The sequence below is a fragment of the Bufo bufo genome, chromosome 2 (genome assembly GCF_905171765.1).
Source record: "Bufo bufo chromosome 2, aBufBuf1.1, whole genome shotgun sequence".
Taxonomy (NCBI): domain Eukaryota; kingdom Metazoa; phylum Chordata; class Amphibia; order Anura; family Bufonidae; genus Bufo; species Bufo bufo.
In genome coordinates this window covers 670,668,702-670,696,599 of record NC_053390.1, presented here as the reverse complement: position 1 = coordinate 670,696,599, position 27,898 = coordinate 670,668,702, and the positions used below count along the sequence as shown (strand labels likewise).

Here is a 27,898-nt window from a genome sequence, read left to right as displayed (position 1 = left end):
GGCCTGAAAGTGCTAAAAATGACCCCTCTTCCTCCTCTTCCTCCTGGGCCACCTCCTCTTCCATCATCGCCCTAAGTGTTTTCTCAAGGAGACATAGAAGTGGTATTGTAACGCTGATAACGGCGTCATCGCCACTGGCCATGTTGGTGGAGTACTCGAAACAGCGCAACAGGGCACACAGGTCTCGCATGGAGGCCCAGTCATTGGTGGTGAAGTGTGTCTGATCCACAGTGCGACTGACCCGTGCGTCCTGCAGCTGAAACTCCACTATGGCCTGCTGCTGCTCGCACAGTCTGTCCAGCATATGCAAGGTGGAGTTCCACCTGGTGGGTACGTCGCATATGAGGCGGTGAGCGGGAAGGCCAAAGTTACGCTGTAGCGCAGACAGGCGAGCAGCGGCAGGGTGTGAACGCCGGAAGCGCGAACCGACGGCCCGCACTTTATGCAGCAGCTCTGACATGTCGGGGTAGTTGCGAATGAACTTCTGCACCACCAAATTCAGCACATGCGCCAGGCAAGGGATGTGCGTCAAACCGGCTAGTCCCAGAGCTGCAACGAGATTTCGCCCATTATCGCACACCACCAGGCCGGGCTTGAGGCCCACTGGCAGCAACCACTCGTCGGTCTGTCTGGATGAGCAGGTGGAAGAAGAGGAGGAGGAAGCTGAGTAGGAGGAGGAGGAGACAGGAGGCAAAGAATGTTGCCCTGCGATCCTTGGCGGCGGAAGAACGTGCGCCAAACAGCTCTCCGCCTGGGGCCCAGCCGCCACTACATTTACCCAGTGTGCAGTTAGGGAGATATAGCGTCCCTGGCCGTGCTTACTGGTCCACGTATCTGTGGTTAGGTGGACCTTGCCACAGATGGCGTTGCACAGTGCACACTTGATTTTATCGGACACTTGTTTGTGCAGGGAAGGCACGGCTCTCTTGGAGAAGTAGTGGCGGCTAGGAACAACATACTGTGGGACAGCAAGCGACATGAGCTGTTTGAAGCTGTGTGTGTCCACCAGCCTAAATGACAGCATTTCATAGGCCAGTAGTTTCGAAATGCTGGCATTCAGGGCCAGGGATCGAGGGTGGCTAGGTGGGAATTTACGCTTTCTCTCAAATGTTTGTGAGATGGAGAGCTGAACGCTGCCGTGTGACATGGTTGAGATGCTTGGTGACGCAGGTGGTGGTGTTGGTGGTACATCCCATGTTTGCTGGGCGGCAGGTGCCAACGTTCCTCCAGAGGCGGAGGAAGAGGCCGAGGCGGCGGCAGCAGCAGAAGAGGCCGAGGCAGCAGCAGCAGAAGAGGTAGCAGGGGGAGCCTGAGTGACTTCTTTGTTTTTATGGTGTTTACTCCACTGCAGTTCATGCTTTGCATGCAGGTGCCTGGTCATGCAGGTTGTGCTAAGGTTCAGAACGTTAATGCCTCGCTTCAGGCTCTGATGGCACAGCGTGCAAACCACTCGGGTCTTGTCGTCAGCACATTGTTTGAAGAAGTGCCATGCCAGGGAACTCCTTGAAGCTGCCTTTGGGGTGCTCGGTCCCAGATGGCGGCGGTCAGTAGCAGGCGGAGTCTCTTGGCGGCGGGTGTTCTGATTTTGCCCACTGCTCCCTCTTTTGCTACGCTGTTGGCTCGGTCTCACCACTGCCTCTTCCTCCGAACTGTGAAAGTCAGTGGCACGACCTTCATTCCATGTGGGGTCTAGGACCTCATCGTCCCCTGCATCGTCTTCCACCCAGTCTTGATCCCTGACCTCCTGTTCAGTCTGCACACTGCAGAAAGACGCAGCAGTTGGCACCTGTGTTTCGTCATCATCAGAGACGTGCTGAGGTGGTATTCCCATGTCCTCATCATCAGGAAAAATAAGTGGTTGTGCGTTAGTGCATTCTATCTCTTCCACCCCTGGGGAAGGGCTAGGTGGATGCCCTTGGGAAACCCTGGCAGCAGAGTCTTCAAACAGCATAAGAGACTGCTGCATAACTTGAGGCTCAGACAGTTTCCCTGATATGCATGGGGGTGATGTGACAGACCGATGGGCTTGGTTTTCATGCGCCATCTGTGCGCTTTCTGCAGAAGACTGGGTGGGAGATAATGTGAACGTGCTGGATCCACTGTCGGCCACCCAATTGACTAATGCCTGCACCTGCTCAGGCCTTACCATCCTTAGAACGGCATTGGGCCCCACCAAATATCCCTGTAAATTCTGCTGGCTACTGGGACCTGAGGTAGTTGGTTCACTAGGACGTGTGGCTGTGGCAGAACGGCCACGTCCTCTCCCAGCACCAGAGGGTCCACTAACACCACCACGACCATGTCCACGTCCGCGTCCGCGTCCCTTATTAGATGTTTTCCTCATTGTTCCCGTTCACCACAATTTTGAGAATGGCAAATTTGGGAATGGTTTTTCAACCCAGAAAAAAAAGTGTGCTTTTACGGTCACTACCAATAACTTGACCAGCTAAAACAGTAGAGATTTGGTTAAATAGAGATGTGAGGCCTGTTTTTTTTTGCGCTGTGTGACAGGTATAGGTTTAATCACAGAATCAGATTTCTATCAGCACGCTAGCGTGTGTCTTAGGTTTTTCTGAATGACACTATCACTAGCTTCAATGTAAGATATTCTTTTTGGGATAGATTTCAAGTAGGCCTCAAATACCAGAAACTAGTTATTTTGAGAATGGCAAATTTGGGAATGGTTTTTTCAACCCAGAAAAAAAAGTGTGCTTTTACGGTCACTACAAATAACTTGACCAGCTAAAACACTAGAGATTTGGTTAAATAGAGATGTGAGGCCTGTTTTTTTTTGCGCTGTGTGACAGGTATAGGTTTAATCACAGAATCAGATTTCTATCAGCACGCTAGCGTGTGTCTTAGGTTTTTCTGAATGACACTATCACTAGCTTCAATGTAAGATATTCTGTTTGGGATAGATTTCAAGTAGGCCTCAAATACCAGAAACTAGTTATTTTGAGAATGGCAAATTTGGGAATGGTTTTTTAATCCAGAAAAAAAAGTGTGCTTTTACGGTCACTACAAATAACTTGACCAGCTAAAACAGTAGAGATTTGGTTAAATAGAGATGTGAGGCCTGTTTTTTTTTGCGCTGTGTGACAGGTATAGGTTTAATCACAGAATCAGATTTCTATCAGCACGCTAGCGTGTGTCTTAGGTTTTTCTGAATGACACTATCACTAGCTTCAATGTAAGATATTCTTTTTGGGATAGATTTCAAGTAGGCCTCAAATACCAGAAACTAGTTATTTTGAGAATGGCAAATTTGGGAATGGTTTTTCAACCCAGAAAAAAAAGTGTGCTTTTACGGTCACTACAAATAACTTGACCAGCTAAAACAGTACAGATTTGGTTAAATAGAAATGTCAGGTCTATTTTTTAGGCGCTGGGTGACAGGCTCAACTTGCCCCTGATGTAATATATGGCCAAAAAATAACCACACTGTTGATGGTTAAATGCACTTGGGTGACACAGGCTCAGCCTGCACCAGATGTAGTATATGGCCAAAAAATAATCAGACTGTCGATGGTTAAATGCACTTCGGTGACACAGGCTCAGCCTGCAGCTGATGTAGGATATAGCACAAAATAACCACACTATCGATGGTTTAATACACTTGGTGATAGCTTGTGCTGGCGCACCACAAGTCACAAAATGGCCGCCGATCACCCCAGAAAAAAAGTGATCTAAAAACGCTCTGGGCAGCCTCAAAAAAGTGAGCAAGTCAATAATAGCACTTCAATAATCCACAGCTGCAGATCGATCACAGAATGAAGTCTTTTGGAGGAGTTAATCTGCCTAATCTCGCCCTAACGTCGCAGCTGCAACCTCTCCCTATACTGATCATAGCAGAGTGACGTGCGGCGCTACGTGACTCCAGCTTAAATAGAGGCTGGGTCACATGCTGCACTGGCCAATCACAGCCATGCCAATAGTAGGCATGGCTGTGATGGCCTCTTGGGGCAAGTAGTATGACGCTTGTTGATTGGCTGCTTTGCAGCCTTTCAAAAAGCGCCAAGAAAGCGCCGAACACCGAACCCGAACCCGGACTTTTACGAAAATGTTCGGGTTCGGGTCCGTGTCACGGACACCCTAAAATTCGGTACGAACCCGAAACTATACAGTTCGGGTTCGCTCATCCCTATTCATCAGCATGGGCCTCATTTCAACTGTATACAGCTGGCATACATTCTATAGGAATCACCCTGGGACTGGCGCATTGATATGCGGGACTCAATCCGTATAGAGCCTGCATTTTATGTATATCTATTTTTAGGAGAGTATATGTTTTTAGGTTGAAAAAATTTTCCATCTTTGTTCTTTCAAGTGCGCACTTTTGAGTGTGCCCCTTCTTTGTTTTTGCGATCTATGTTTTCACTTTGGGCCTTAGGGTGGGCCTTGTAGGTGAGCATCTTTTCCATATGGTGAGAGGTTGAGCCGCTGAGTTTTCCATTTACTGAATATTAATAAGCTCTGGCATACTCACTTCTCCATCCCCAGTGCTATTCTGCCCTACAGGTGGGAGCGCTTCTTCTGCGATCTTTTTCTACTCCTTTTCCACATCATGTAATACTTTTCTAGGAAATGAAGACTTTGAAGGATGATTTGGAAGAAGTAAAACCAGCAAAAGATGTGGATGGCCTTTATTAAGACCTGGGCCCCCTAAAGGGTAAAGAGACTGGATAGCACACTGGCACCAGAATAATAAAGGCTTCCATCTTATTAGTGTTGAATTACATATGTTAGTTTACGGCTGATAGTAGGAATAAGTAAATGTAGGAATAAATAAATAAAACTGATGCAGCATATGTCTCCCTACACTCTCCCTCTCCAACACTCTTCAATTCATTTTCGGAAACACTGTTGCTAGTGCATGAGCGCTTGCCACATCTCTCCCTATGCTTTGCTCACAGGACAGTGGTGGAGACTGCGCGGTTGAGGGTTTTATAGGGCAGTGACATCACAGGGGATGGCTAACTGCAAAATGGCTGGCTGCAGGGAATTATGAGTGATCTTCCGTTCCTGGGCTTCTTATTTTCACCTTGTAACACGTGCAGCCGCCATTTTAGGAAAAACTGATTCGTTACCTGTAAGCGCAAGGAAAATCGTATTAGTTTTAAATCTAAGTTTTCCTAAACTTTGTGCTGAATTCTGCTTTGAATGCTTTGCTTTGCTCAACCCAAGTTATTAGACTAAAATAGCGGATTTGGATTAGGAATCAGAATCAATCACCAAAATGGAGTAAGATACGGAGCAGTTGGAATTAAAAATTTGGGTGGGGTATAGGAGGAGGTTGTAATGAGTTGAATGAGAATTCTGTAAAAAAAAAAAACAACACTATCTTTAATGTGACAAACGAGATTTTCTTTTAATGTACTGTATCTGATTGGTTAAAAGTAAGTCAGCTACACATTGCACATGATTACAAAAAGATTACTCCAACAGATTATGAGCTGTGTCTGGTAATTGCAGTTTAAAGGGGTTCTCTGGGAATGAAGAAAATGAAAATACTTAAATATTACTTTATTATAAATATATTATCAAATACCTTTCAATATTTATAATGGCTTATTTTGTCTGGGGAGAAATCAGGGGAAACAAAATGGCTGCTGTCCCATTAGTTCACACAAAACCTGTCCTGATCACACTTGAGGACAAGTTACTTTACAACACTGAGGTAAAGAGCTGCCTCATCCTCCCCCTCTTTTCCACTTGTAAGGGATTATGATCCTGAATACAGATGATAATAACTTTAGATGAATCTCTGGGGAATTTAATTCATGAGGAGACATGAAGTAAAGAGAGGACGGACAGGACAAGCTGTGGTAATGTGTTGCTGTGGTAATGGAGACTGTAAACAATTGCTGCTGCTCATTAGCCACACCTCTCATGTCTCCTTATCATCTCCATTCCCACAAAGATTCACCTGTAATCAGGATCATGATTCCTGACAAGAAGAGCAGAGAGGGGGATGAGGCAGCACTATGGCTCATTGTGGTGAAGTAACCTGTGCTCCTGTGTGATTAGGACAGGTTTTGTGTGTACTGATAGGACAACGGCCATTTTATTTCTCCTAATGATTGCTCCCTAGACAAAACAAGCCATTCTAAGTAAAAATAAGTATTTGTGAATATATTTATTAAAAAATTATATTTAAGTATTTTAATTTTTTTAATTTCTGGAGAACCCCTTTAATCTGTTCAATTGAATAAACTAAAGATTCAAAACTACACTGTTCCTGGAAAGGAAAAGCAGACCTGTTTTTTAATTCTATCCAACCCCTTTAGGGCTCATGCACACGACCGTTGGGTGTTTTGCGTTCCGCAAATTACTCATCTGCAAAACATGTATCCCGGCTGCGTGCATTCTGCATTTTGCAGAACAGAATGTCCTGCCCTCTATAGAACAGTCCTATCTTTGTGCATAATGCGGACAATAAAAGGACATGCTCTACTTTTTTAAAGAAAGACCATGTGAACATACGGACATGGAATGCACTGCACAGAGTTATTCCTGTTTTTTTTTTGCGGCCCCATTGAAGTGAATAGTTCTGCTTAGTGGAGAAAAAAAAAAAAAAAAAACGTAACAAATAGGTTTTTGTGCATGAGCCTTTAAAGAGAGTGATGGCTCTAGTGTCCAACGGGGAGACCACTAGAGCTGTCACTCAGAGCAGAGAAGAGGGTTCAGTTTATAGAGCTTGGGATACTGCACCTGAAGGAACTTCCTCCATAGAACTTGCAGTCACAGGAAGGTTTATTAAAGCTTCTGCTACTCATTCAGACAAGAAGCATGAGCAACCATGACAATATGATTCACTCTTTCCCAACTAATCATTTACTATATATGTCTGGGTGGTCGTCCTTCATCTCTGGACAGACGTTTTAAAATGTCCTTGCAGGGATCACAGCTGAACACTAATTGTGAAGCTGCGGAAGTGGGGAACCAGATGTCAGTGGCACCTCTGCTCCCACATAGAGAAGGCAAAGACGTATATTTCACCGCCCCTCCTTTCCCCTCACTCTATACACAGCACTCAACAGGTGTTGTGCATAGAGACCAGGAAGTGGTAATGCAGCTTCCTGTTTTGGTCCTAGTGGTCAAGTGATCTCCAAGAGCTGGGAGTCCATGCGTGCTACAGGGTCATATCAGACCCAGATCAATACTCTAATGAGTTTGCACAGCCATGTATTGTATTCCTCCTGTAGCTGGGGCTAATGTGTCAGCCTGAGTAAAAGAGGACATAATATAAAAAATATTTGAGTTGCATTATGTTATTAAGCTGTGTATTAACAAAAGAATGTAAAAAAGTTTAACCCTTTCATTTACATTTTTCCTTTTTAATAAAAACTAAAAACAAAAAATACTAATTTTAAATGACATATAAATAAAGCCCCACGTATTACAGAAAAAGGTGCAAAAATATCTACGTAACTAAACCGTGCATGAACTAAAAAAAAATTAAAAGCAGAACATGCAACTGGTCAGGGGGTAAATGGCCTGGTCTAGGACTGGATTAACAGCTTTATCATTCACCTATCTTCCTCTGACTGCAGGATTGAAATGTTAAAACTTTTGTCAGACTAAGTGAAAACTGACATTAGTCTCTGCAGGATTTTTTTAAGACTATTTCCATGAACATGCAGAATATCCTGCACACTGACGAAATATCTTGGGCAAGCTTAATGTATCTCCTGTTTACTTTTAACATTCACTTCTAGTTTAAATGTTCTATACCAAGCACACAATTGAGCCCTTTCTGGGACCCTCGGGATGAATACTCACAAAATAACTAGCGGTCAAATGACCAAATACTCCTAGCTAATGTATATGATTAAAACTACATCTTTTATTATATTCTATTAAAAGGTATAACATAGAAAAGAAAAATGTGTAAGATTAAAACTATCAGGAACTAGCTGGGGACATTTATTATTTCACTGATAATGTCAGCAATGGGGTCAGTGCTTTATATTGCAGCACTGTGTTGTTAATAAACACTGTTTTGTGAGTTAAGTTGTGTTATTATCTTATGTCATCGTCTCCATATATCAATCCCTTATTATACTTATTCTTTATTACGCACTAATTGGTCTTACAGTGTGCAATATATGTCTTTTTGCTGTCGACAGCAGTGCAGGATTCTGGAGGCGAGGCCAGATAGTCTGAATTTACTGCAGTTGTCACTGCTTTATATGCTCACACATAGACACAACACTCTCTATATCTGAATACACTGGAGCAGTTGGTGTATCGATCCACACAGTTTGTCACCCACACACTTGGTTGCATATGTATCGCACTGTCCCTTCAAGCTCACCCTCTCAATTATAATTGGTGACCTACAGCTAATCTCTGCCTAAAAATTAGCAGCAAACACTACCCATTCTCACATGTTTCTCCGCGTGTGCGGCTTAATCAGGGGAGTTTGGGTAATAGCCTTCTTAGTAGAAAGAAAGCGGGCGGCACTCACCATTGTGAAGATATGAAATATTCCTTTATTGCCACATAAAGCAAAGCACACGCGGCACCGGAGCTAGGAGTCACTTCCCTGCACACTGGATGCAGCAACGGCCGTTTTACGCAATATGCGCTTCGTCAGACTGCTACAGGTGTGTGCACCTGCACTCCACCTCTTAAAGCACTTTACGTCAAAGCATCAGCTGTGCAATCAGTGACTCTCTCCTGGTGCTGATATACATCGGTTACATTTAAGAACAAGTTCGCAGCTTTATGAACTGCCGCAGCACATATGTCGTGTACATGGTGACCTGCAGTTGTGGCCGATTTTATATTGGCAAGACGATTCGCTGCATGTTTGAGCGTGTTAGAGAACATTTGAGTTCAATTGACACAGGGAAGGGATCCCCCAGACTCATTGAACATTTTAGGGAAGTGCACGCTGGAGATGCAAGCTCATTAATATTTACAGGGATTGAGTCCGTCCCTCCTCCTTTGAATGGAGGAGATAGACATCGCCAATTGTTGCATAGTGAAGCGCGATGGATATTGCGGACGCAGACAACAGGAAACTCAGACCTAAATGATAGACTGGATTACAGTGTTTTGTTGTAACTTATATAAATGCTCTGTGACAATTATGTTGAATGTAGCAGTTTGTTCTTAAATGTAACCAATGTATATCAGCACCAGGAGAGCGTCACTGATTGCACAGCTGATGCTTTGACGTGAAGTGCTTTAAGAGGTGGAGTGCAGTTGCACACACCTGTAGCAGCCTGACGAAGCGCATATTGCGTGAAACGGCCGTCGCTGCATTCAGTGTTCAGGGAAGTGACTGCTAGATCCGGTGCCGCGTGTGCTTTATGTGGCAGTAAAGGAATATTTCATATCTTCACGATGGTGAGTGCCGCCCGCTTTCTTTCTACTAAAAAGAATATTGTCCTGGACTGATTTTTGTTTGGGCTTGTGCACCGCTGAGATGGTATAGGAGGAGAACCGGGCATTAGAGCAGTCAAATTCTTCCTTGATAGAAAAAACACTTCTTTTCACAAGCACAATGGTTTTATTTTGAATTTGAGATTCCTACTCACACACAATTTTTTTTTTTTTTTAATGTAACGGTACCTTTTATCATCAGACGAAAGGTACCACGATCGGCACGCCTTGTGCACCGATTTTCCCCAATTTTTTTCTAGGGTGGTGTGAGAACCAAATTGTGTTTTCATAGACATTTTCATCATTCACAAGTAATATTCTCTTTTGGGGCAGATTTATTGATGATGTCCTGCTGTTCTGGGAAGGAGAGAAGCAAGTCTTCCTTGAGTTTGTAAAAAAACGAAATGAGAACGATATTGGAATGCACTTCACTTTTGAGATCCATCCAAGTGAGATCTGTTTTCTGGATTAAAAAATCAGCAAAGATAGGGACGGACGCATCCTGACAGATATATTTCGCAAACCCAACTCTACAGATAGTCTTCTCCATTGGTCCAGTTGGCATCCAGCGGCATTAAATAAAGGAATACCTGTTGGACAATATCTGAGAGCCAGGAGAAATTGTACCACAGAGGATGCTTTCAAAAAAGAAGCAGATAAACTATATACAGTAGATGCTTAAGAGCGAGAGGATACCCACGAAAATTTCTGAAAAGGGCATTTAATCGAGCAAAAATTCAAAAAAGAGAGGATCTCTTATCACAGAAAAATAGAGAAGATCCCCCACAGGAAACCAAGATAATCAGATGTATTGGGAAGTATGATGGCTGTCACCAACAAATAATTAATATTCTCAGAAGACACTGGAAAATACTTTTTAGTGATTCGAATTTAAATAAAGTCCCATCACCTTATCCAAGTGTAATGTATAGAAGGGGAAAAAACCTCAGGGACTAATTAGTCCAAAGTCTCCTGCCTAATACACAGATAGATAATGAATTATAGCTGAAACCAAAAGCAAAGGGCTTTTTCCCGTGTGGTAATTGCACGTTCAGCAAATACGTACCCAAGATTAAGAAATTTAGAAATCCAGTGGATGGACGTGAATATGTCATTAGGGACTATTTTAATTGTTGGAGTACTGACATAGTCTATGTCGCATCCTGCACTTGCCCGAAACTAGATGTGGGCAAAACGGTGCAGGAATTTAGGAGAAGGATTTCTGGACATATCAGTGACATAAATACAAAAATAGACACTTCTCTATATAGACATATTTCATATGTACACAATAACAATTTGGATGTTCTAAAATTCTGGGGTCTTTCTAAAATAAAACTAGGCCCCAGAAGTGGGAATTTTGACCAGAAAATACTTTAGGAGGAGGCGAAGTGGATATATAGGTTACACTCCTTGGGCCAGATTTATCATTACTCTGACAGCTCACTCCACTTTCACATATGGCTAAAGTCAGTTTTAGCCAAGTCAGATTTATGATCGGCCCTTTAAGACTGTAATAAATGTGGTTTGACGGTAGCAGTTTATCCGTCAGTAAGCAGCTTTACAAAAGTCGCACATCTTTACGAAAAAGTTGCACGTTTTTATGAAAAAGTCGCATGTTCTATTAAAAAGTCTCATAAGATAAGCATGGTCCTCACTGGAGTGAAATTGCGACTTTTTTTGCGACTTTTTAAATAATCCCAATAGTAAATCTGTCTAGAGATTCATTTACATAAGAAAACACGCCCACTTTCAGAAAACTGGCGAGCATAGTGCAGAGCAGAAAAAAGTCGCAAATTTGTGCGCAGTTTTAGCGTTTGGGACTTTTTTGGGACTTTTTCACTCCATTATTCTGACCTGAGCTAATGATAAATCTGGCCCCTTGAGTCCAAATGGCCTGAATGAGGGCTTTTCGTACACTGCCTTCATTTGATCTACCTGATAATTTGTCTGAATTTATGTTTGGAATATGGAATTTACATAATAACTAATTAATATAGATTTGAATCTATTGTGTATTCAGCCCATAAAATGGAATATCTAAATCTCCTCTTATACATCTCAGTTCCTCACATTGATATGTATAAGTGCTCTACCCAAACGTAGATAGTATAGAAGAATTACATGTAGGACCATTATATATTGATTGGAGTAAGGTTTTCATTATTATTTACACTGCACTTTATTGATTTATTTATTGTAGTAATAATATCCAACAATACATTATTGGATTTAACCCCTTAAGGACTCAGCCCTATTTCACCTTAAGGACTTGGCCATTTTTTGCAAATCTGACCAGTGTCACTTTAAGTGCTGATAACTTTAAAACGCTTTGACTTATCCAGGCCGTTCTGAGATTGTTTTTTCGTCACATATTGTACTTCATGACACTGCTAAAATTGGGTCAAAAAAGTTAATTTTTTTGCATAAAAAAATACCATATTTACCAAAAAATTTGAAAAATTTGCAAATTTCAAAGTTTCAGTTTCTCTACTTCTGTAATACATAGTAATACCCCCAAAAATTTTGATGACTTTACATTCCCCATATGTCTACTTCATGTTTGTAGCATTTTGGGATTGATATTTTATTTTTTGGGGATGTTTTAAGAATTAGAAGTTTAGAAGCAAATCTTGAAATTTTTCAGAAATTTACAAAAACCAAATTTTTAGGGACCACTACAGGTCTGAAGTCACTTTGCAAGGCTTACATAATAGAAACCGCCCAAAAATGACCCCATTCTATAAACTACACTCCTCAAGGTATTCAAAACTGATTTTATAAGCTTCGTTAACCCTTTAGGTATTGCACAAGAGTTATTGGCAAATGGGGATGAAATTTGAGAATTTCATTTTTTTGCCTAATTTTCCATTTTAACCCATTTTTTCCACTAACAAAGCAAGGGTTAACAGCTAAACAAGACTGTATCTTTATTGCCCTGACTCTGCCGTTTACAGAAACACCCCATATGTGGTCGTAAACTACTGTACGGGCACACAGTAGGGCGTAGAGGGAAAGGTGTGCCGTTTGGTTTCTGGAAGGCTGATTTTGCTGGACTGTTTTTTTGACACCATGTCCCATTTGAAGCCCCCTGATGCACCCCTAGAGTAGAAACTCCATAAAAGTGACCCCATCTAAGAAACTACACCCCTCAAGGTATTCAAAACTGATTTTACAAACTTTGTTAACCCTTTAGGTGTTGCACAAGAGTTATTGGCAAATGGGGATGAAATTTGAGAATTTCCTTTTTTTGCCTAATTTTCCATTTTAACCCATTTTTTCCACTAACAAAGCAAGGGTTAACAGCCAAACAAGACTGTATCTTTATTGCCCTGACTCTGCCGTTTACAGAAACACCCCATATGTGGCCGTAAACTACTGTATGGCCACACAGCGGGGCGTAGAGTGAAAGGTGCGCCGTATGGTTTTTGGAAGCCAGATTTTGCTGGACTGTTTTTTTGACACCATGTCCCATTTGAAGCCCCCCTGATGCACCCCTAGAGTAGAAACTCCATAAAAGTGACCCCATCTAAGAAACTACACCCCTCAAGGTATTCAAAACTGATTTTACAAACTTTGTTAACCCTTTAGGTGTTGCACAAGATTTAATGGAAAATAGAGATACAATTTCAAAATTTCACTTTTTTGGCAGATTTTCCATTTTAATATTTTTTTTTCCAGTAACAAAGCAAGGGTTAACAGCCAAACAAAACTCATTATTTATGGCCCTGATTCTGTAGTTTACAGAAACACCCCATATGAGTTCGTAAACCGCTGTACGGGCACGCAGCAGAGCGCAGAAGGAAAGGAACGCCATACGGTTTTTGGAAGGCAGGTTTTGCTGGACTGGTTTTTTTGACACCATGTCCCATTTGAAGCCCCCCTGATGCACCCCTAGAGTAGAAACTCCAAAAAAGTGACCCCATTTTAGAAAGTACGGAATAAGGTGGCAGCTTTGTTGGTACTAGTTTAGGGTACATATGATTTTTGGTTGCTCTATATTACACTTTTTGTGCGGCAAGGTAACAAGAAATAGCTTTTTTGGCACTTTTTTTTTTTTGTTATTTACAACATTCATCTGAGAGGTTAGATCATGTGGTAATTTTATAGAGCAGGTTGTCACGGACGCGGCGATACCTAATATGTATACCTTTTTTTTTATTTATGTAAGTTTTATACAATAACTTCATTTTTAAAACCAAAAAAAGTTTTAGTGTCTCCATAGTCTAAGAGCCATAGTTTTTTCAGTTTTTGGGCGATTATCTTGAGTAGGGTCTCATTTTTTGCGGGATGAGATGACGGTTTAATTGGCACTATTTTGGGGTGCATATGACTTTTTGATCGCTTGTTATTACACTTTTTGTGATGTAAGATGACAAAAAATGGCTTTTTTTACACCGTTTTTATTTTTTATTTTTTACGGTGGTCACCTGAGGGGTTAGATCATGTGATATTCTTATAGAGCCGGTCGATACGGATGCGGCGATACCTAATATGTATACTTTATTTTTATTTATGTAAGTTTTACACAATGATTTCATTTTTGAAACAAAAAAAATCATGTTTTAGTGTTTCTTTAGTCTGAGAGCCATAGTTTTTTCAGTTTTTGGGCGATTATCTTGGGTAAGGTATGATTTTTGCGGGATGAGATGACGGTTTTATTGGTACTATTTTAGCGTACATGTGACTTTTTTGATCACTTTTATTACCTTTTTTGGAAAGTAAGGTGGGCAAAATTTCAATTTTCTCATAGTTTTTATTTTTTTATTTTTATGGTGTTCACCGTGCGGGGAAAGTAACATGACCGTTTTATAGATCAGGTCGTTACGGACGCGGCGATACCTAATATGTGTAGTGTATTTTATTTTTTTAATTTTTATTCAGTGATGAATGTTTTTTTTTTTATCTTAACTTTTTTCACTTTTTTTAACTTTTTTTTTGACCCAGACCCACTTGGTTCTGGAAGATCCAGTGGGTCTGATGTCTGTATAATACAGTACAGTACAATATATATTGTTCTGCACTGTATTTTACTTACACTGAACAGATCTATGCTTTCAGCATAGATCTGTTCAGCACCATGGACAGCAGGACGCCTGAGCAGGCGTCCTGTTGCCATAGGAACCCTCCCCGTCTGCTCAGAACTTCGCAGACGGGGAAGGGTAAGCACAGGGCTGAGGGGGGCTCTCTCCCTCTCCATCGGGGGGCTGCAAAGGCCCAGCAGCCCCCCGATGGAGAGGGAGGGAGCTCCCTGACCGACGACAGTTAACTTTTTCCATACAGCGGTCCGTACGGACCGCGGTATGGAAAGGGTTAAACGGCTGACATCTGCACAGATGTCAGCCGTTTATACCAGGGTGCCAGCAATGTGCTGGCACCCTGGTATAACCACTAGAAGCCAACGATCATTCATGGGGAGGCGGGCGGGGGATCGCGATCCCGCCTGCTGCACCGCCCGCCTCCCGCACCGCCCCCACCGCATGCGACACCCCCCGCACCACCCGCCGGCATAAAATCGTGCAGGGGTGCAGGGGGGGGTGAAAAATATTGATTATAGGCACTCAAAAGTTTCTGATCCCCGCGGTCAGGGACCGCGGGCATCAGAAACTGCAAAAAGCGCAGCAAACCGCAGGTCTGAATTGACCTGCGGTTTGCTGCAATCGCCGACACGGGGGGGTCACATGACCCCCCCTGGCGTTGTCACAGGATGCCGGCTGAAGGATTTCAGCCGAAATCCCGTTCCGTTTAACCCCTCGGGCGCCGGAATACTGATTTCAAGTTAGGACGTACCGGTACGCCCTGAGTCCTTAAGGACTCGGGAAATAGGGCGTACCGATACGCCCTGCGTCCTTAAGGGGTTAAAGGGAACCTGTCACCTCTACTATGCTACCCTCACTGAGCGTTTCTAAATGTTCATTGTGTTACCCTAAACATATAAATTACACTTTTAATTTCATTTGCAGACGAATTTAATAAGTATTATGCATTTTGTACTTCCCGCCTTTTATGCAAATTAACATAAGAGTCATATCTTACTTGTGTGACCAGAGAAGAGTCATATTTTCAAGCTCTGACTCATCTCAGGTTAATTTGCATATGTATCAAATCGGTTTTTACACACATTAAAAGCACATAGAGCTATGGGGACTGGGTATTGCGGATGTGCTAGAGGCCATCTAGAAACCCTTGTCCTCAGCTCTATACCCAAAATCCCGGTGACAGGTTCCCTTTAATTTAATCACACGTGCATGTCAGTATATATATATATATATATATTTTATTTTTATTTTTTTCCTTCATAATTTATGACATATTCTTTGGTCCTTATTTATTACAATTATATCCATGCATGTATGTCCCCCACATACTCTACATCTAACAGCCATCCCTTGTTTAATATATAATACACATAAGCTGGCTGGCAGCAACTGAAGGGTTACTTAGAAATGTGAAGGGTTACTTAGAAATGCGTCATCGTGCGTGATCGTGACCTTTGTCTCCTTCCACCGTAAGACGGAGCCTCCGGCATAACTGCTGAATGGCAGGGGGAGGCGCTGTGTGGACTGTACATTGGAGGAAACTATCTGGGAGGGAGGAGAATGAAGCTACTTAACAGGGCAGTTAGTGGCACGCAACCGCTATCACCTAAACTTCCCTGACGAAGCCGCACACGTGTCGAAACATGTCGGGATAGGTAGTGTTTGCTGCTAATTTTTAGGCAGGGATTAGCTGTAGGTCACCAATTGTAATTGAGAGGGTGAGCTTGTAGGGACAGTGCGATACATATGCAACCAAGTGTGTGGGTGACAAACTGTGTGGATCGATACACCAACCGCTCCAGTGTATTCAGATATAGAGAGTGTTGTGTCTATGTGTGAGCATATAAAGCAGTGACAACTGCAGTAAATTCAGACTATCTGGCCTCGCCTCCAGAATCCTGCACTGCTGTCAACAGCAAAAAGACATATATTGCACACTGTAAGACCAATTAGTGCGTAATAAAGAATAAGTATAATAAGGGATTGATATATGGAGACGATGACATAAGATAATAACACAACTTAACTCACAAAACAGTGTTTATTAACAACACAGTGCTGCAATATAAAGCACTGACCCCATTGCTGACATTATCAGTGAAATAATAAATGTCCCCGGCTAGTTCCTGATAGTTTTAATCTTACACATTTTTCTTTTCTATGTTATACGTTTTAATAGAATAAAAGATGTAGTTTTAATCATATACCGTATATTAGCTACTGTAGGACCCCTAAAGGGAGTATTTGGTCATTTGACCGCTAGTTCTTTTCTTCTAAACCAAGCAATACAGTAATAGCTTAGCATGGCTCGTAGTCAATAAAAATAAAATGAAATAGCCTTATTAATACCTGGAAAACTTAATTCCACTTTAGTAGATAAGTATATATACTTGACAAACAAACAATATTAATTTGTATTTTTTTAATTATTCCCCCTAGCAAATGGCAGTGAGGTGCACATCAGCAATGTGCGCTATGAAGACACTGGTGCATACACTTGCATTGCCAAGAATGCAGCTGGAGTGGATGAAGACATCTCTTCCCTCTTTGTGGAAGACTCAGCCAGAAAAACACGTATGTACTATATACTGTACAATTCTTAAGATTTGCCTAGGAGTTTTATGTGTGGGCATCTTTTGAAGTCCATGCACTGGAAAATTTTTATTTTTAACCCCTGTATGTGACAACAGTTAAAGTATCCCTGTTTTCACCTAGGCAAGACCTCTGACATGTTCCAATGCTTGACCTGCGCTGAATTGTGCAGGGCAAAGTTTTTTTTCTGGAGATCCAGAAATGTTCCAGGCTCTCCATGGGTAAAGCTGGACAGAGGCTTCCGCCTAGCAGTGAGCCCAGTGTCATCACCAGCATCAATGGGCATGCCCTAGCATGTAAAACGGCAGCTAGGGCAGTGCTAAAGCCTGCCCATCAGTGCCGCTGACGTTACCCGGAACACTGCTAGGCAGAAGCCTCCGCCTAGCAGTGTAAAAATATAACCAAATAAAGCCCTTGCCCTGCATGATACAGCGCAGGGCAAGGGAATGCATCGGAGCATGAAATACTCTGGTGCTCATATCAGGGGGGTTGTCTGGGTGAAAATGGGGATATGTCCCTTTTAACTGTGATAACCTCTAATGCCATATAAAGGTATTATCCAACAAAAATACTGTTTGTAGTTTAAATCCAGTCCATTTTTCAATTTTTTTTTTCATTTACGTTCATATAAAAAAATGCTTTCCACGCTATATTCCCAGAATAATGTTAAAGGGGTTCTTCAGGAAAAAAAAAAAAAGGAAAATACTTAAATATTATTTTATAATAAGTATATTCACAAATACCTTTAATTACTTAGAATGACTTGTTTTGTCTAGGGAGCAATCATTAGGAGAAATAAAATGTCCGTTGTCCTATCAGTACACACAAAACCTGTCCTTATCATACAGAAGCACAAGTTACTCTCTGTAGAAATGGAGATAATGAGGAGACATGAGAGGCTGGTGAGGTGTGGCTAAAGAGCAGCAGCACTTGTTTACAGTCTCCATTACCACAACACATTACCACAGCCTGTCCTGTTTGTCCTCTCTGTACTTCATGTCTCCTCATGAACTAAATTCCCCAGAGATTCAGCAACATTTCTTATCATCTGTATTGAGGATCATAATCCCTGACAAATAGAGATGAGGAGGAGGATAAGGCAGCTCCTTACCTCAGTGTTGTAAAGTAACTTGTCGTCATGTGTGATCAGGACAGGTTTTGTGTGAACTAATGGGACAGTGGCCATTTTGTTTCCCCTGATGATTGCTCCCCAGACAAAATGAGCCATTATAAATAATGAAAGGTATTTGAGAATATATTTATAATAAAGTAATATTTAATTATTTTTTGAATTCCCAGAGAACCCCTTTAATATAGTGTCACCTGCTGTTTCTATTGAGCAGCCTTTTGGTGTTCAACTGAATAAATGTAACAAGGTGGACAGTCGGGCTAGATCTTTTGTGTCTTCTCCTTCAAAGTCTCCTGAAGTTGCAGCATTACAGCAATTGTATTTGCTCAATTCTTAGTAGCAGAAAAGATGCTGCAGACTCAGAAGCAGTCCACTCACCACACCAGAAATCCCTCTGCATACCAGAAGGAGAGAGGCAAGGATGAGAATATGTGTCCACCTCTGAACATTCACTGATTATTCTGGGACTATCAGGGGATTCAATGGATCGAAGCATTTCTTTTAATACCTGTAAATAAAAATAAAAAATGCACATAATTATGTAAGCACTATTCAAGATACAACAGTTTGAACATTTGGCATAGTCTGTTAAAACAATAAAAAACAAGAGAAGTTCAACTGTAATGTTCTTAAACTTTGCATTATATATTTAATCTATACAGTAGGCTATCTCTAACTAATTTGATGAAGTTTCAAATAGCTTTATAAACTAGTATAATGCTTGTTTGTAGAAATATCTGCACAAATTATTATTTTATTTTTACATTATTATTGTTGTTATTATTAGGAATTTGACCTTATGTTTAAGATTGATGTCTATCTCGAAAATTAAGCTTCTTCTAAGTGCCAGTTTAGGTGATGAATTACAACAAATGGAGTGCTAATTCAAAGATAAAATTTTACTTATTTGTATATATTCCCTTAGTGACCACCAATATATCTTTTTTATAGCAGTTTAGTCATATCACTGCACAAATCTACCGTGCATCAAAGAGCAGGAGCTCTGCTCTCTCATGTCAGACAGGCTCCTGTTCTAACAGCCTGGATCGGCAGAATCACAGATCTCGGGTGTTTAACCTGTTCAATAGTAACCACTCATCTAAGTGGTTTCAAAATGAGGGGGGCCCCCTCTGTGAGCCATCGGCACCACTGCAAATGAGATTGTCAGGTACCGATATGGCCTGATAAGTTAACTGTCACTATCCTACTGACAGAATAATACATTGCACTACATAAGTGGTACAGTGTATTATAGAAACAATCAGAGGATCACGTGTCAAAGTCCCCTTATAGGACTAATACATGTCAAATAAAAATTTTATATATATATTTTTTTTTAATCTCCAAGTTTGAAAAGAACACAAAAAAATGCTTTTTAATGGAATTTACTTTTTAAAACTCTCACATATTTGGTATTGTCACATCCATAATGACTTGAAATATGCAATTAACATAACTTGTCCTGCACGTTGTACACCATAAAAAAAAGATAGAATTGCTATTGTTTTTTTGCTTATCTGCCACAAAAAGCATAATAAAAAGCAATTAAAACATCATATGTACCCAAAATGATGACAATGAAAACTACAAGTCATATTACAAAAATCCTCACACAGCTCCTTAGAAAGAAAAAAAAGTTATGGTTCCGGGGATTGCGGCAATGCAAAAACATTTAAAAGAAAAAGGTAAAACTCAAAAAACATGTACATATTTGATATTGCTGTAATTATATTGAAAAAAAGTAAAGTTAGCAGATTATCTAAGCATTAAAGTGAATGTCACCAAATTTACAGTATAAAAAACAATTATGGTATTGCTGTTTGTTTTTTTACATTCCCTTACAGAAATAGTTAATAAAAGTGAATCAATGGCTTTTGTCACAATAAAACACTGTGACATGGGTTATCAGAGTTATCAGAGTCAATTTTAGTTAGGCTACATCTATAATTTTCAGAATGTGACGGAAATCTTTTTTAAAAAAAAGTTGCTTGATCACTAAGGTGGAAAATACAGTAGGCTGGTCACTAATGAGGTAAATCTCAAGTGTCAATATGTATATCACGGATTTCCTGCATTCAGAAGCTTTTCAGCTCTGCTACATAGAAGTAGGCTCACAAGAGGACACAATCATTCTATATTTTGTATGATAATTTAGCTATACTCACAGCAAAATGCTTCCATTATCATAATAGTTTTCATTGCACACATGCAGTGTAAAAAGAGACAAGTTTAACAGTCCCTATTTACACATGTAATAAAGACGAGAAATCGGGGAATGGAGGAGGAGCAATCAGCAGATTAGAAGAGGTCTGATTGGGTCTTATTTTCAAGCTGCACTGTGGTGCCCCAGGTTCACTTGTTATGCTGTAGCTCTATTTTTTGGGACACTGTTCCCAAAATATCAGTATTTTTAATATTTTTCCTGTTATGCTATTGACATACAGTAAAACTAATACTGTGTAATGCACTCAGGCAACAGTCATTGTAGTACTTAAGTGTATCTTGAGTTGCTCTTAGGACTATCATTTCAATGCAGAACCAACAAACTGGAGGAACTTGCTAGAGCAGGGATGCCCAACCTGCCTCCCTCCAGATGTTGTAAAGCTAGAACTCCCAACATGCCCTGGTGTAGGATGATAGCTGTCGGCTGTCCGGGCATGCTGGGAGTTGTAGTTTTGCAACAGCTGGAGGACCACAGGTTGGGCATCCATGTGCTAGAGAATTGAATCAAAAAAGTTTTATAGATGTTTATTTGTCAAATTCTGTAGGACACCTTTAATTTATCATAAATACTTTCCAAGTCTAACATTGAAAATGTGTATTTACATTTTTTTGCGCTTTGTTTGCAACTTCAAAAATAGCCCGAAAATTACATGTGCAGCAAGTTACAAAAAATCACGCCTATAAAAAATACGAGTTAAATGGTGTGTGCATATAGAGGTGTGTGGGTATAGAAGCCATAATGGCGAAAAAAAGAGAAATCTTTTACAGTGGATATTTAGGGGATGTATATAAAAACTATAGCAAGTGATAGTTGATTTTTTTTTATTCCTGACCAGAGTTTTACGTTATGCACATAATTTTTTGGTAATGCGTTATATAGTTATTTTACAACACTTAGATGACTTGATAAATATCATTGAGATTGACCATCCACGCTGTCTTAGTACTTCCATTCCAGTTAGCATCATTTGCACACGTAAACCTATTTATGTTATTTTATGCACTGCACACTCAAAATTGCTTTTTATTATAGAACTGATTTATGTATAATAATGACCACATCATCATGTCTCGCTACAAGTTAAAGTACAATATTTTCCTGGAAGCTACTGCCATTCCACTGTTTTTTATTTTACATTTAAAAAATAAACCCGTCATCTTAGCATTTAACAATGCCTTTTTCGCTAATTTCCTAAAACATAATATACACAGATATCTAATTTTATGTCTGTGCCTGTGCTCTATGTGTAACAAAATTATTTCTACATTATGGCTTCCCGAGACACTAATGTATGCAAAGAAAATCTCTGAAATATAGTATATCTTTTCAAAGCGCTTTTCCGAACTTAGAGTGGAAGTGTCTAATCAATCACATCAGTTTTATATGCAAACACCTACACATTTAGAATGTCTTTGAGTATTTATGTGGAATTAGTATTGTTCTGTTTTTTTCACACATGGTTTCTTTTATGAGAATTATGGTAGCTTGTATATTTTAAGTATAGGAAAAGTCTTTAGAGGAGAAACCTGGCAAAGTGGACCCTTTAGGCAAAATATTATAACTCACCCACAAGTTAAAAAGCCAGATGTGAGACTTACTGAAGAATAACTGCTGTAAGCCCTCACTGTGTTTTAATACAGTATTTAATAGTGTTAATAACAAATCATTCAGGAAAAAAATGTGGTATGAGCAGCTCTCACCTGCCTGGAACTCCACTTTTGAGGCACGGAACCGCTCCCTCACCCGGTCTGGGAGCAAATAGGGATAAATGCAGAAAGAAGTTGGTCCAGCCTTGCTTCGTGGTAATCCAAAAGGCACTTTATTAAATAGTAATGTGTGCTAAAAACATCCAGATACAGGTTGCATGCGTCTACGCGTTTCGGGCAAAGAACAGTTTAGCCCTTACTCATGACTGCTCAAAATACACTAAGATTTTCACCTTTATAGGGGGAAGTGAGCCGCAGCTGAAGCAATCATGGCATCAAGTGGCTTCTCCCTCCTGGAAAGGTGGTAATAAAACTAAACTAAAAAGGGTAAATATAATTCATCCTGAGTAATTTAAAAGACATGGGAAAGGAAAAATGAAGATTAGCTGCGGCTAGTCTTCATTTTGCGCTAGTCCATGGTGGTGATACCTCTGACATGTCTGTACAAGGTATTGAAAGGGTTAACAAACCAGTAAGAGGAGGCGACCGCAGAAGGAAATTGTTAAATAGAGAATCCTACTGGATTATCCAGTTAGAAAGCCGCCAGCCTCAGGGGTTAAATAAAAGATTAGACTTGATCCTACAGTACTAACTCTTTTCCTTTCCCATGTCTTTTATATTACTAAGGATGAATTATATTTACCCTTTTTAGTTTAGTTTTATTACCAAGCACCTTTCCAGGAGGGAAGAGCCACTTGATGCCATGATTGCTTCAGCTGAGGCTCACTTCCCCCTATAAAGGTGAAGATCTTAGTGTATTTTGAGCAGTCATGAGTAAGGGCTAAACTGTTCTTTGCCCGAAACACGTAGACGCATGCAACCTGTATCTGGATGTTTTTAGTACACATTACTATTTAATAAAGTGCATTTGGATTACCACGAAGCAAGGCTGGACCAACTTCTTTCTGCATTTAATAATGTTAATGCATTGTGCAAACAGTTGACCTTGAATAGTAAATGTTAGATGCTAGTAATTCAGAATGTATCAGTACTGTACATTGAACACCGCTACGCTGAATTAAAATTAGAAGTGTGTAAATGTATATTCTAACCCTCCTTTAGATTTATGAGTCAGATGCTTTCCATAAGGGTGTCCACTTTAATGAATATCCATCTACAGATGACTTCTTGCCTGTAGACACCAGAGATATTATCAAGGTTAAGAAATTATCAAATTATAGGCTAGCATGTCACCAGTAGAGATGTCCCGAATAGTTTGCCGGCGAATAGTTCCCGGCGAACATAGCTTGTTCGCGTTCGCCGCGGCGGGCGAACATATGCGATGTTCGGTCCGCCCCCTATTCGTCATCAGTGAGTAAACTTTGACCCTGTACCTCACAGTCAGCAGACACATTCCAGCTAATCAGCAGCAGACCCTCCCTCCCAGACTCTCCCACCACCTGGACAGCATCCATCTTAGATTCATTCGGAAGCTGCATCCTTAGTGAGAGGAGGGACAGTGTAGCTGCTGCTGATTTAATAGGGAAATTGATAGCTAGGCCAGTGTATTCAGTGTCCACTACAGTCCTGAAGGACTCATCTGATCTCTGCTGTAAGGACAGCACCCCAAAAAGCCCTTTTTAGGGCTAGAACATCAGTCTGCTTTTTTTTTTTCTGTGTAATCTAATTGCTGTTGCCTGCCTGCGGCTGCCAGCGTGTGTATCAGGCTCACAGTGTATACTGTGCCCACTTGCCCAGTGCCACCACTCATATCTGGTGTCAGATATGCATTTAAAAAAAAATATAAAATTTTTGGATTGTGAAATAATACCAGTCATTTTCCTTCACAAGTGTGTGTTTCAGGGCCTGCAAGGGCACAGTGTCACACCAGTGCAACTCATATCTGGTGTAACATTTAAAAAAAAAAACACTTTTTGGACTGAAATAATAGCAGTCATTTTCCTTCACAAGTGTGCGTTTCAGGGCCCGCAAGGGCACAGTGTCACACCAGTGCAACTCATATCTGGTGTAACAGTAGTGCACATTTAAAAAAAAATATATGTTTTGACTGTAATAGATTGAATAGCAGTTAGTTGTCTACAAGCGTGTGTGTCAGGCCTACAGCGTCTACTCTGCCAACTTCTGCCAGTGCACAGTGCCACTCATATCTGGTGTCACAGTACCTTGCACGCATAGTACAACTTAACTAATCTAAAAAAAAAATGACAGGCAGAGGCAGGCCACCCCGCAGGGGCCATCGTGGTCATGATGCTGTGATTCCCTTTGGCCCTAGAACAATGCCCAGTGTTCAGAGGCCACGTACCCTGAATTCGAAAAGTTCTGAGGACATAGTTGACTGGCTAACACAGGACACCCAATCTTCAACAGCTTCCGCTCGGAACTAGGGATGAGCGAACCCGAACTGTATAGTTCGGGTTCGTACCGAATTTTGGGGTGTCCGTGACACGGACCCGAACCCGAACATTTTCGTAAAAGTCTGTGTTCGGGTTCGGTGTTCGGCGCTTTCTTGACGCTTTTTGAAAGGCTGCAAAGCAGCCAATCAACAAGCGTCATACTACTTGCCCCAAGAGGCCATCACAGCCTTGCCTACTATTGGCATGGCTGTGATTGGCCAGTGCAGCATGTGACCCAGCCTCTAAATAAGCTTGGGTCACGTAGCGCTGCACGTCACTCTGCTGATTCAAGCATAGGGAGAGGTTGCTGCTGCGACGTTAGGGTGAGATTAGGCAGATTAACTCTTCCAAAAGACTTCATTCTGTGATCGATCTGCAGCTGTGGATCATTGAAGTGCTAATATCGACTTGCTCACTTTTATGAGGCTGCCCAAAACGTTTTAGATCACTTTTTTCTGGGGTGATCGGCGGCCATTTTGTGGCTTGTGGTGCGCCAGCACAAGCTATCACCAAGTGTATTTAACCATCAATAGTGTGGTTATTTTTTGCTATATCCTACATCAGCTGCAGGCTGAGCCTGTGTCACCGAAGTGCATTTAACCATCAACAGTCTGGTTATTTTTTGGCCATATACTACATCAGCTGCAGGCTGAGCCTGTGTCACCGAAGTGCATTTAACCATCAACAGTCTGGTTATTTTTTGGCCATATACTATATCAGCTGCAGGCTGAGCCTGTGTCACCGAAGTGCATTTAACCATCAACAGTCTGGTTATTTTTTGGCCATATACTACATCTGGTGCCGGCTGAGCCTGTGTCACCCAACTGCATTTAACCATCAATAGTGTGGTTATTTTTTGGCCATATACTACATCAGGGGCAAGTTGAGAATGTCACCCAGCGCCTAAAAAATAGACCTGACATTTCTATTCAACCAAATTTGTACTGTTTTAGCTGGTCAAGTTATTTGTAGTGACCATAAAAGCACACTTTTTGTTCTGGGTTGAAAAACTATTCCCAAATTTGCCATTCTCAAAATAACTAGTTTCTGCTATATGAGGCCTACTTGAAATCTATCCCAAAAAGGATATCTTACATTCAAGGTGCTGAGTGTCATTCAGAAAAACTTAACACACACGCTACCGTGCAGATACAAGTCTAATTCTGTGATTAAACCTATACCTGTCACACAGCGCAAAAAAAAACAGGCCTCACATTTCTATTCAACCAAATCTGTACTGTTTTAGCTGGTCAAGTTATTTGTAGTGACCGTAAAAGCACACTTTTTGTTCTGGGTTGAAAAACTATTCCCAAATTTGCCATTCTCAAAATTGTGGTGAACGGCAACAATGAGGAAAACATCTAATAAGGGACGCGGACGTGGACATGGTCGTGGTGGTGTTAGTGGACCCTCTGGTGCTGGGAGAGGACGTGGCCGTTCTGCCACAGCCACACGTCCTAGTGAACCAACTACCTAAGGTCCCAGTAGCCAGCAGAATTTACAGCGATATTTGGTGGGGCCCAATGCCGTTCTAAGGATGGTAAGGCCTGAGCAGGTACAGGCATTAGTCAATTGGGTGGCCGACAGTAGATCCAGCACGTTCACATTATCTCCCACCCAGTCTTTTGCAGAAACCGCACAGATGGCGCATGAAAACCTAGCCTATCGGTCTGTCACATCACCCCCATGCATATCAGGGAAACTGTCTGAGCCTCAAGTTATGCAGCAGTCTCTTATGCTGTTTGAAGACTCTGCTGCCAGGGTTTCCCAAGGGCATCCACCTAGCCCTTCCCCAGGGGTGGAAGAGATAGAATGCACTAACGCACAACCACTTATTTTTCCTGATGATGAGGACATGGGAATACCACCTCAGCACGTCTCTGATGATGACGAAACACAGGTGCAAACTGCTGCGTCTTTCTGCAGTGTGCAGACTGAACAGGAGGTCAGGGGTCAAGACTGGGTGGAAGACGATGCAGGGGACGATGAGGTCCTAGACCCCACATGGAATGAAGGTCGTGCCACTGACTTTTAGAGTTCAGAGGAAGAGGCAGTGGTGAGACCGAGCCAACAGCGTAGCAAAAGAGGGAGCAGTGGGCAAAATCAGAACACCCGCCGCCAAGAGACTCCGCCTGCTACTGACCGCCGCCATCTGGGACCGAGCACCCCAAAGGCAGCTTCAAGGAGTTCCCTGGCATGGCACTTCTTCAAACAATGTGCTGACGACAAGACCTGAGTGGTTTGCATGCTGTGCCATCAGAGCCTGAAGCGAGGCATTAACGTTCTGAACCTTAGCACAACCTGCATGACCAGGCACCTGCATGCAAAGCATGAACTGCAGTGGAGTAAACACCTTAAAAACAAGGAACTCACTCAGGCTCCCCCTGCTACCTCTTATGCTGCTACCGCCGCCTCGGCCTCTTCCTCCGCCTCTGGAGTAACGTTGGCACCTGCCGCCCAGCAAACATGGGATGTACCACCAACACCACCACCTGCGTCACCAAGCATCTCAGCCATGTCACACGGCAGCGTTCAGCTCTCCATCTCACAAACATTTGAGAGAAAGCGTAAATTCCCACCTAGCCACCCTCGATCCCTTCAAACAGCTCATGTCGCTTGCTGTCCCACAGTATGTTGTTCCCAGCCGGCACTACTTCTCCAAGAGAGCCGTGCCTTCCCTGCACAACCAAGTGTCGGATAAAATCAAGTGTGCACTGCGCAACGCCATCTGTGACAAGGTCCACCTAACCACAGATACGTGGACCAGTAAGCACGGCCAGGGACGCTATATCTCCCTAACTGCACACTGGGTAAATGTAGTGGCGGCTGGGCCCCAGGCGGAGAGCTGTTTGGCGCACGTCCTTCCGCCGCCAAGGATCGCAGGGCAACATTCTTTGCCTCCTGTCTCCTCCTCCTCCTACTCAGCTTCCTCCTCCTCTTCTTCCACCTGCTCATCCAGTCAGCCACACACCTTCACCACCAACTTCAGCACAGCCCGGGGTAAACGTCAGCAGGCCGTTCTGAAACTCATATGTTTGGGGGACAGGCCCCACATCGCACAGGAGTTGTGGCGGGGTATAGAACAACAGACCGACGAGTGGTTGCTGCCGGTGAGCCTCAAGCCCGGCCTGGTGGTGTGCGATAATGGGCGAAATCTCGTTGCAGCTCTGGGACTAGCCGGTTTGACGCACATCCCTTGCCTGCGCATGTGCTGTATTTGGTGGTGCAGAAGTTCATTCGCAACTACCCCGACATGTCAGAGCTGCTGCATAAAGTGCGGGCCGTCTGTTTGCGCTTCCGGCGTTCACACCCTGCCGCTGCTCGCCTGTCTGCGCTACAGCGTAACTTCGGCCTTCCCGCTCACCGCCTCATATGCGACGTGCCCACCAGGTGTAACTCCACCTTGCATATGCTGGACAGACTGTGCGAGCAGCAGCAGGCCATAGTGGAGTTTCAGCTGC

At 42.1% G+C, this 27,898-nt stretch overlaps 1 protein-coding gene across 1 annotated transcript in view; it reads left to right on the top strand.

Annotated features, from left to right (window-relative positions):
- FSTL5 (follistatin like 5) overlaps nt 1-27,898 on the top strand; it is a 966,340-nt gene that overhangs the window by 759,916 nt on the left and 178,526 nt on the right. The window contains 1 exon segment of the mRNA XM_040418623.1: nt 16,872-17,006. Coding sequence (XP_040274557.1) covers nt 16,872-17,006 — 135 coding nt within the window.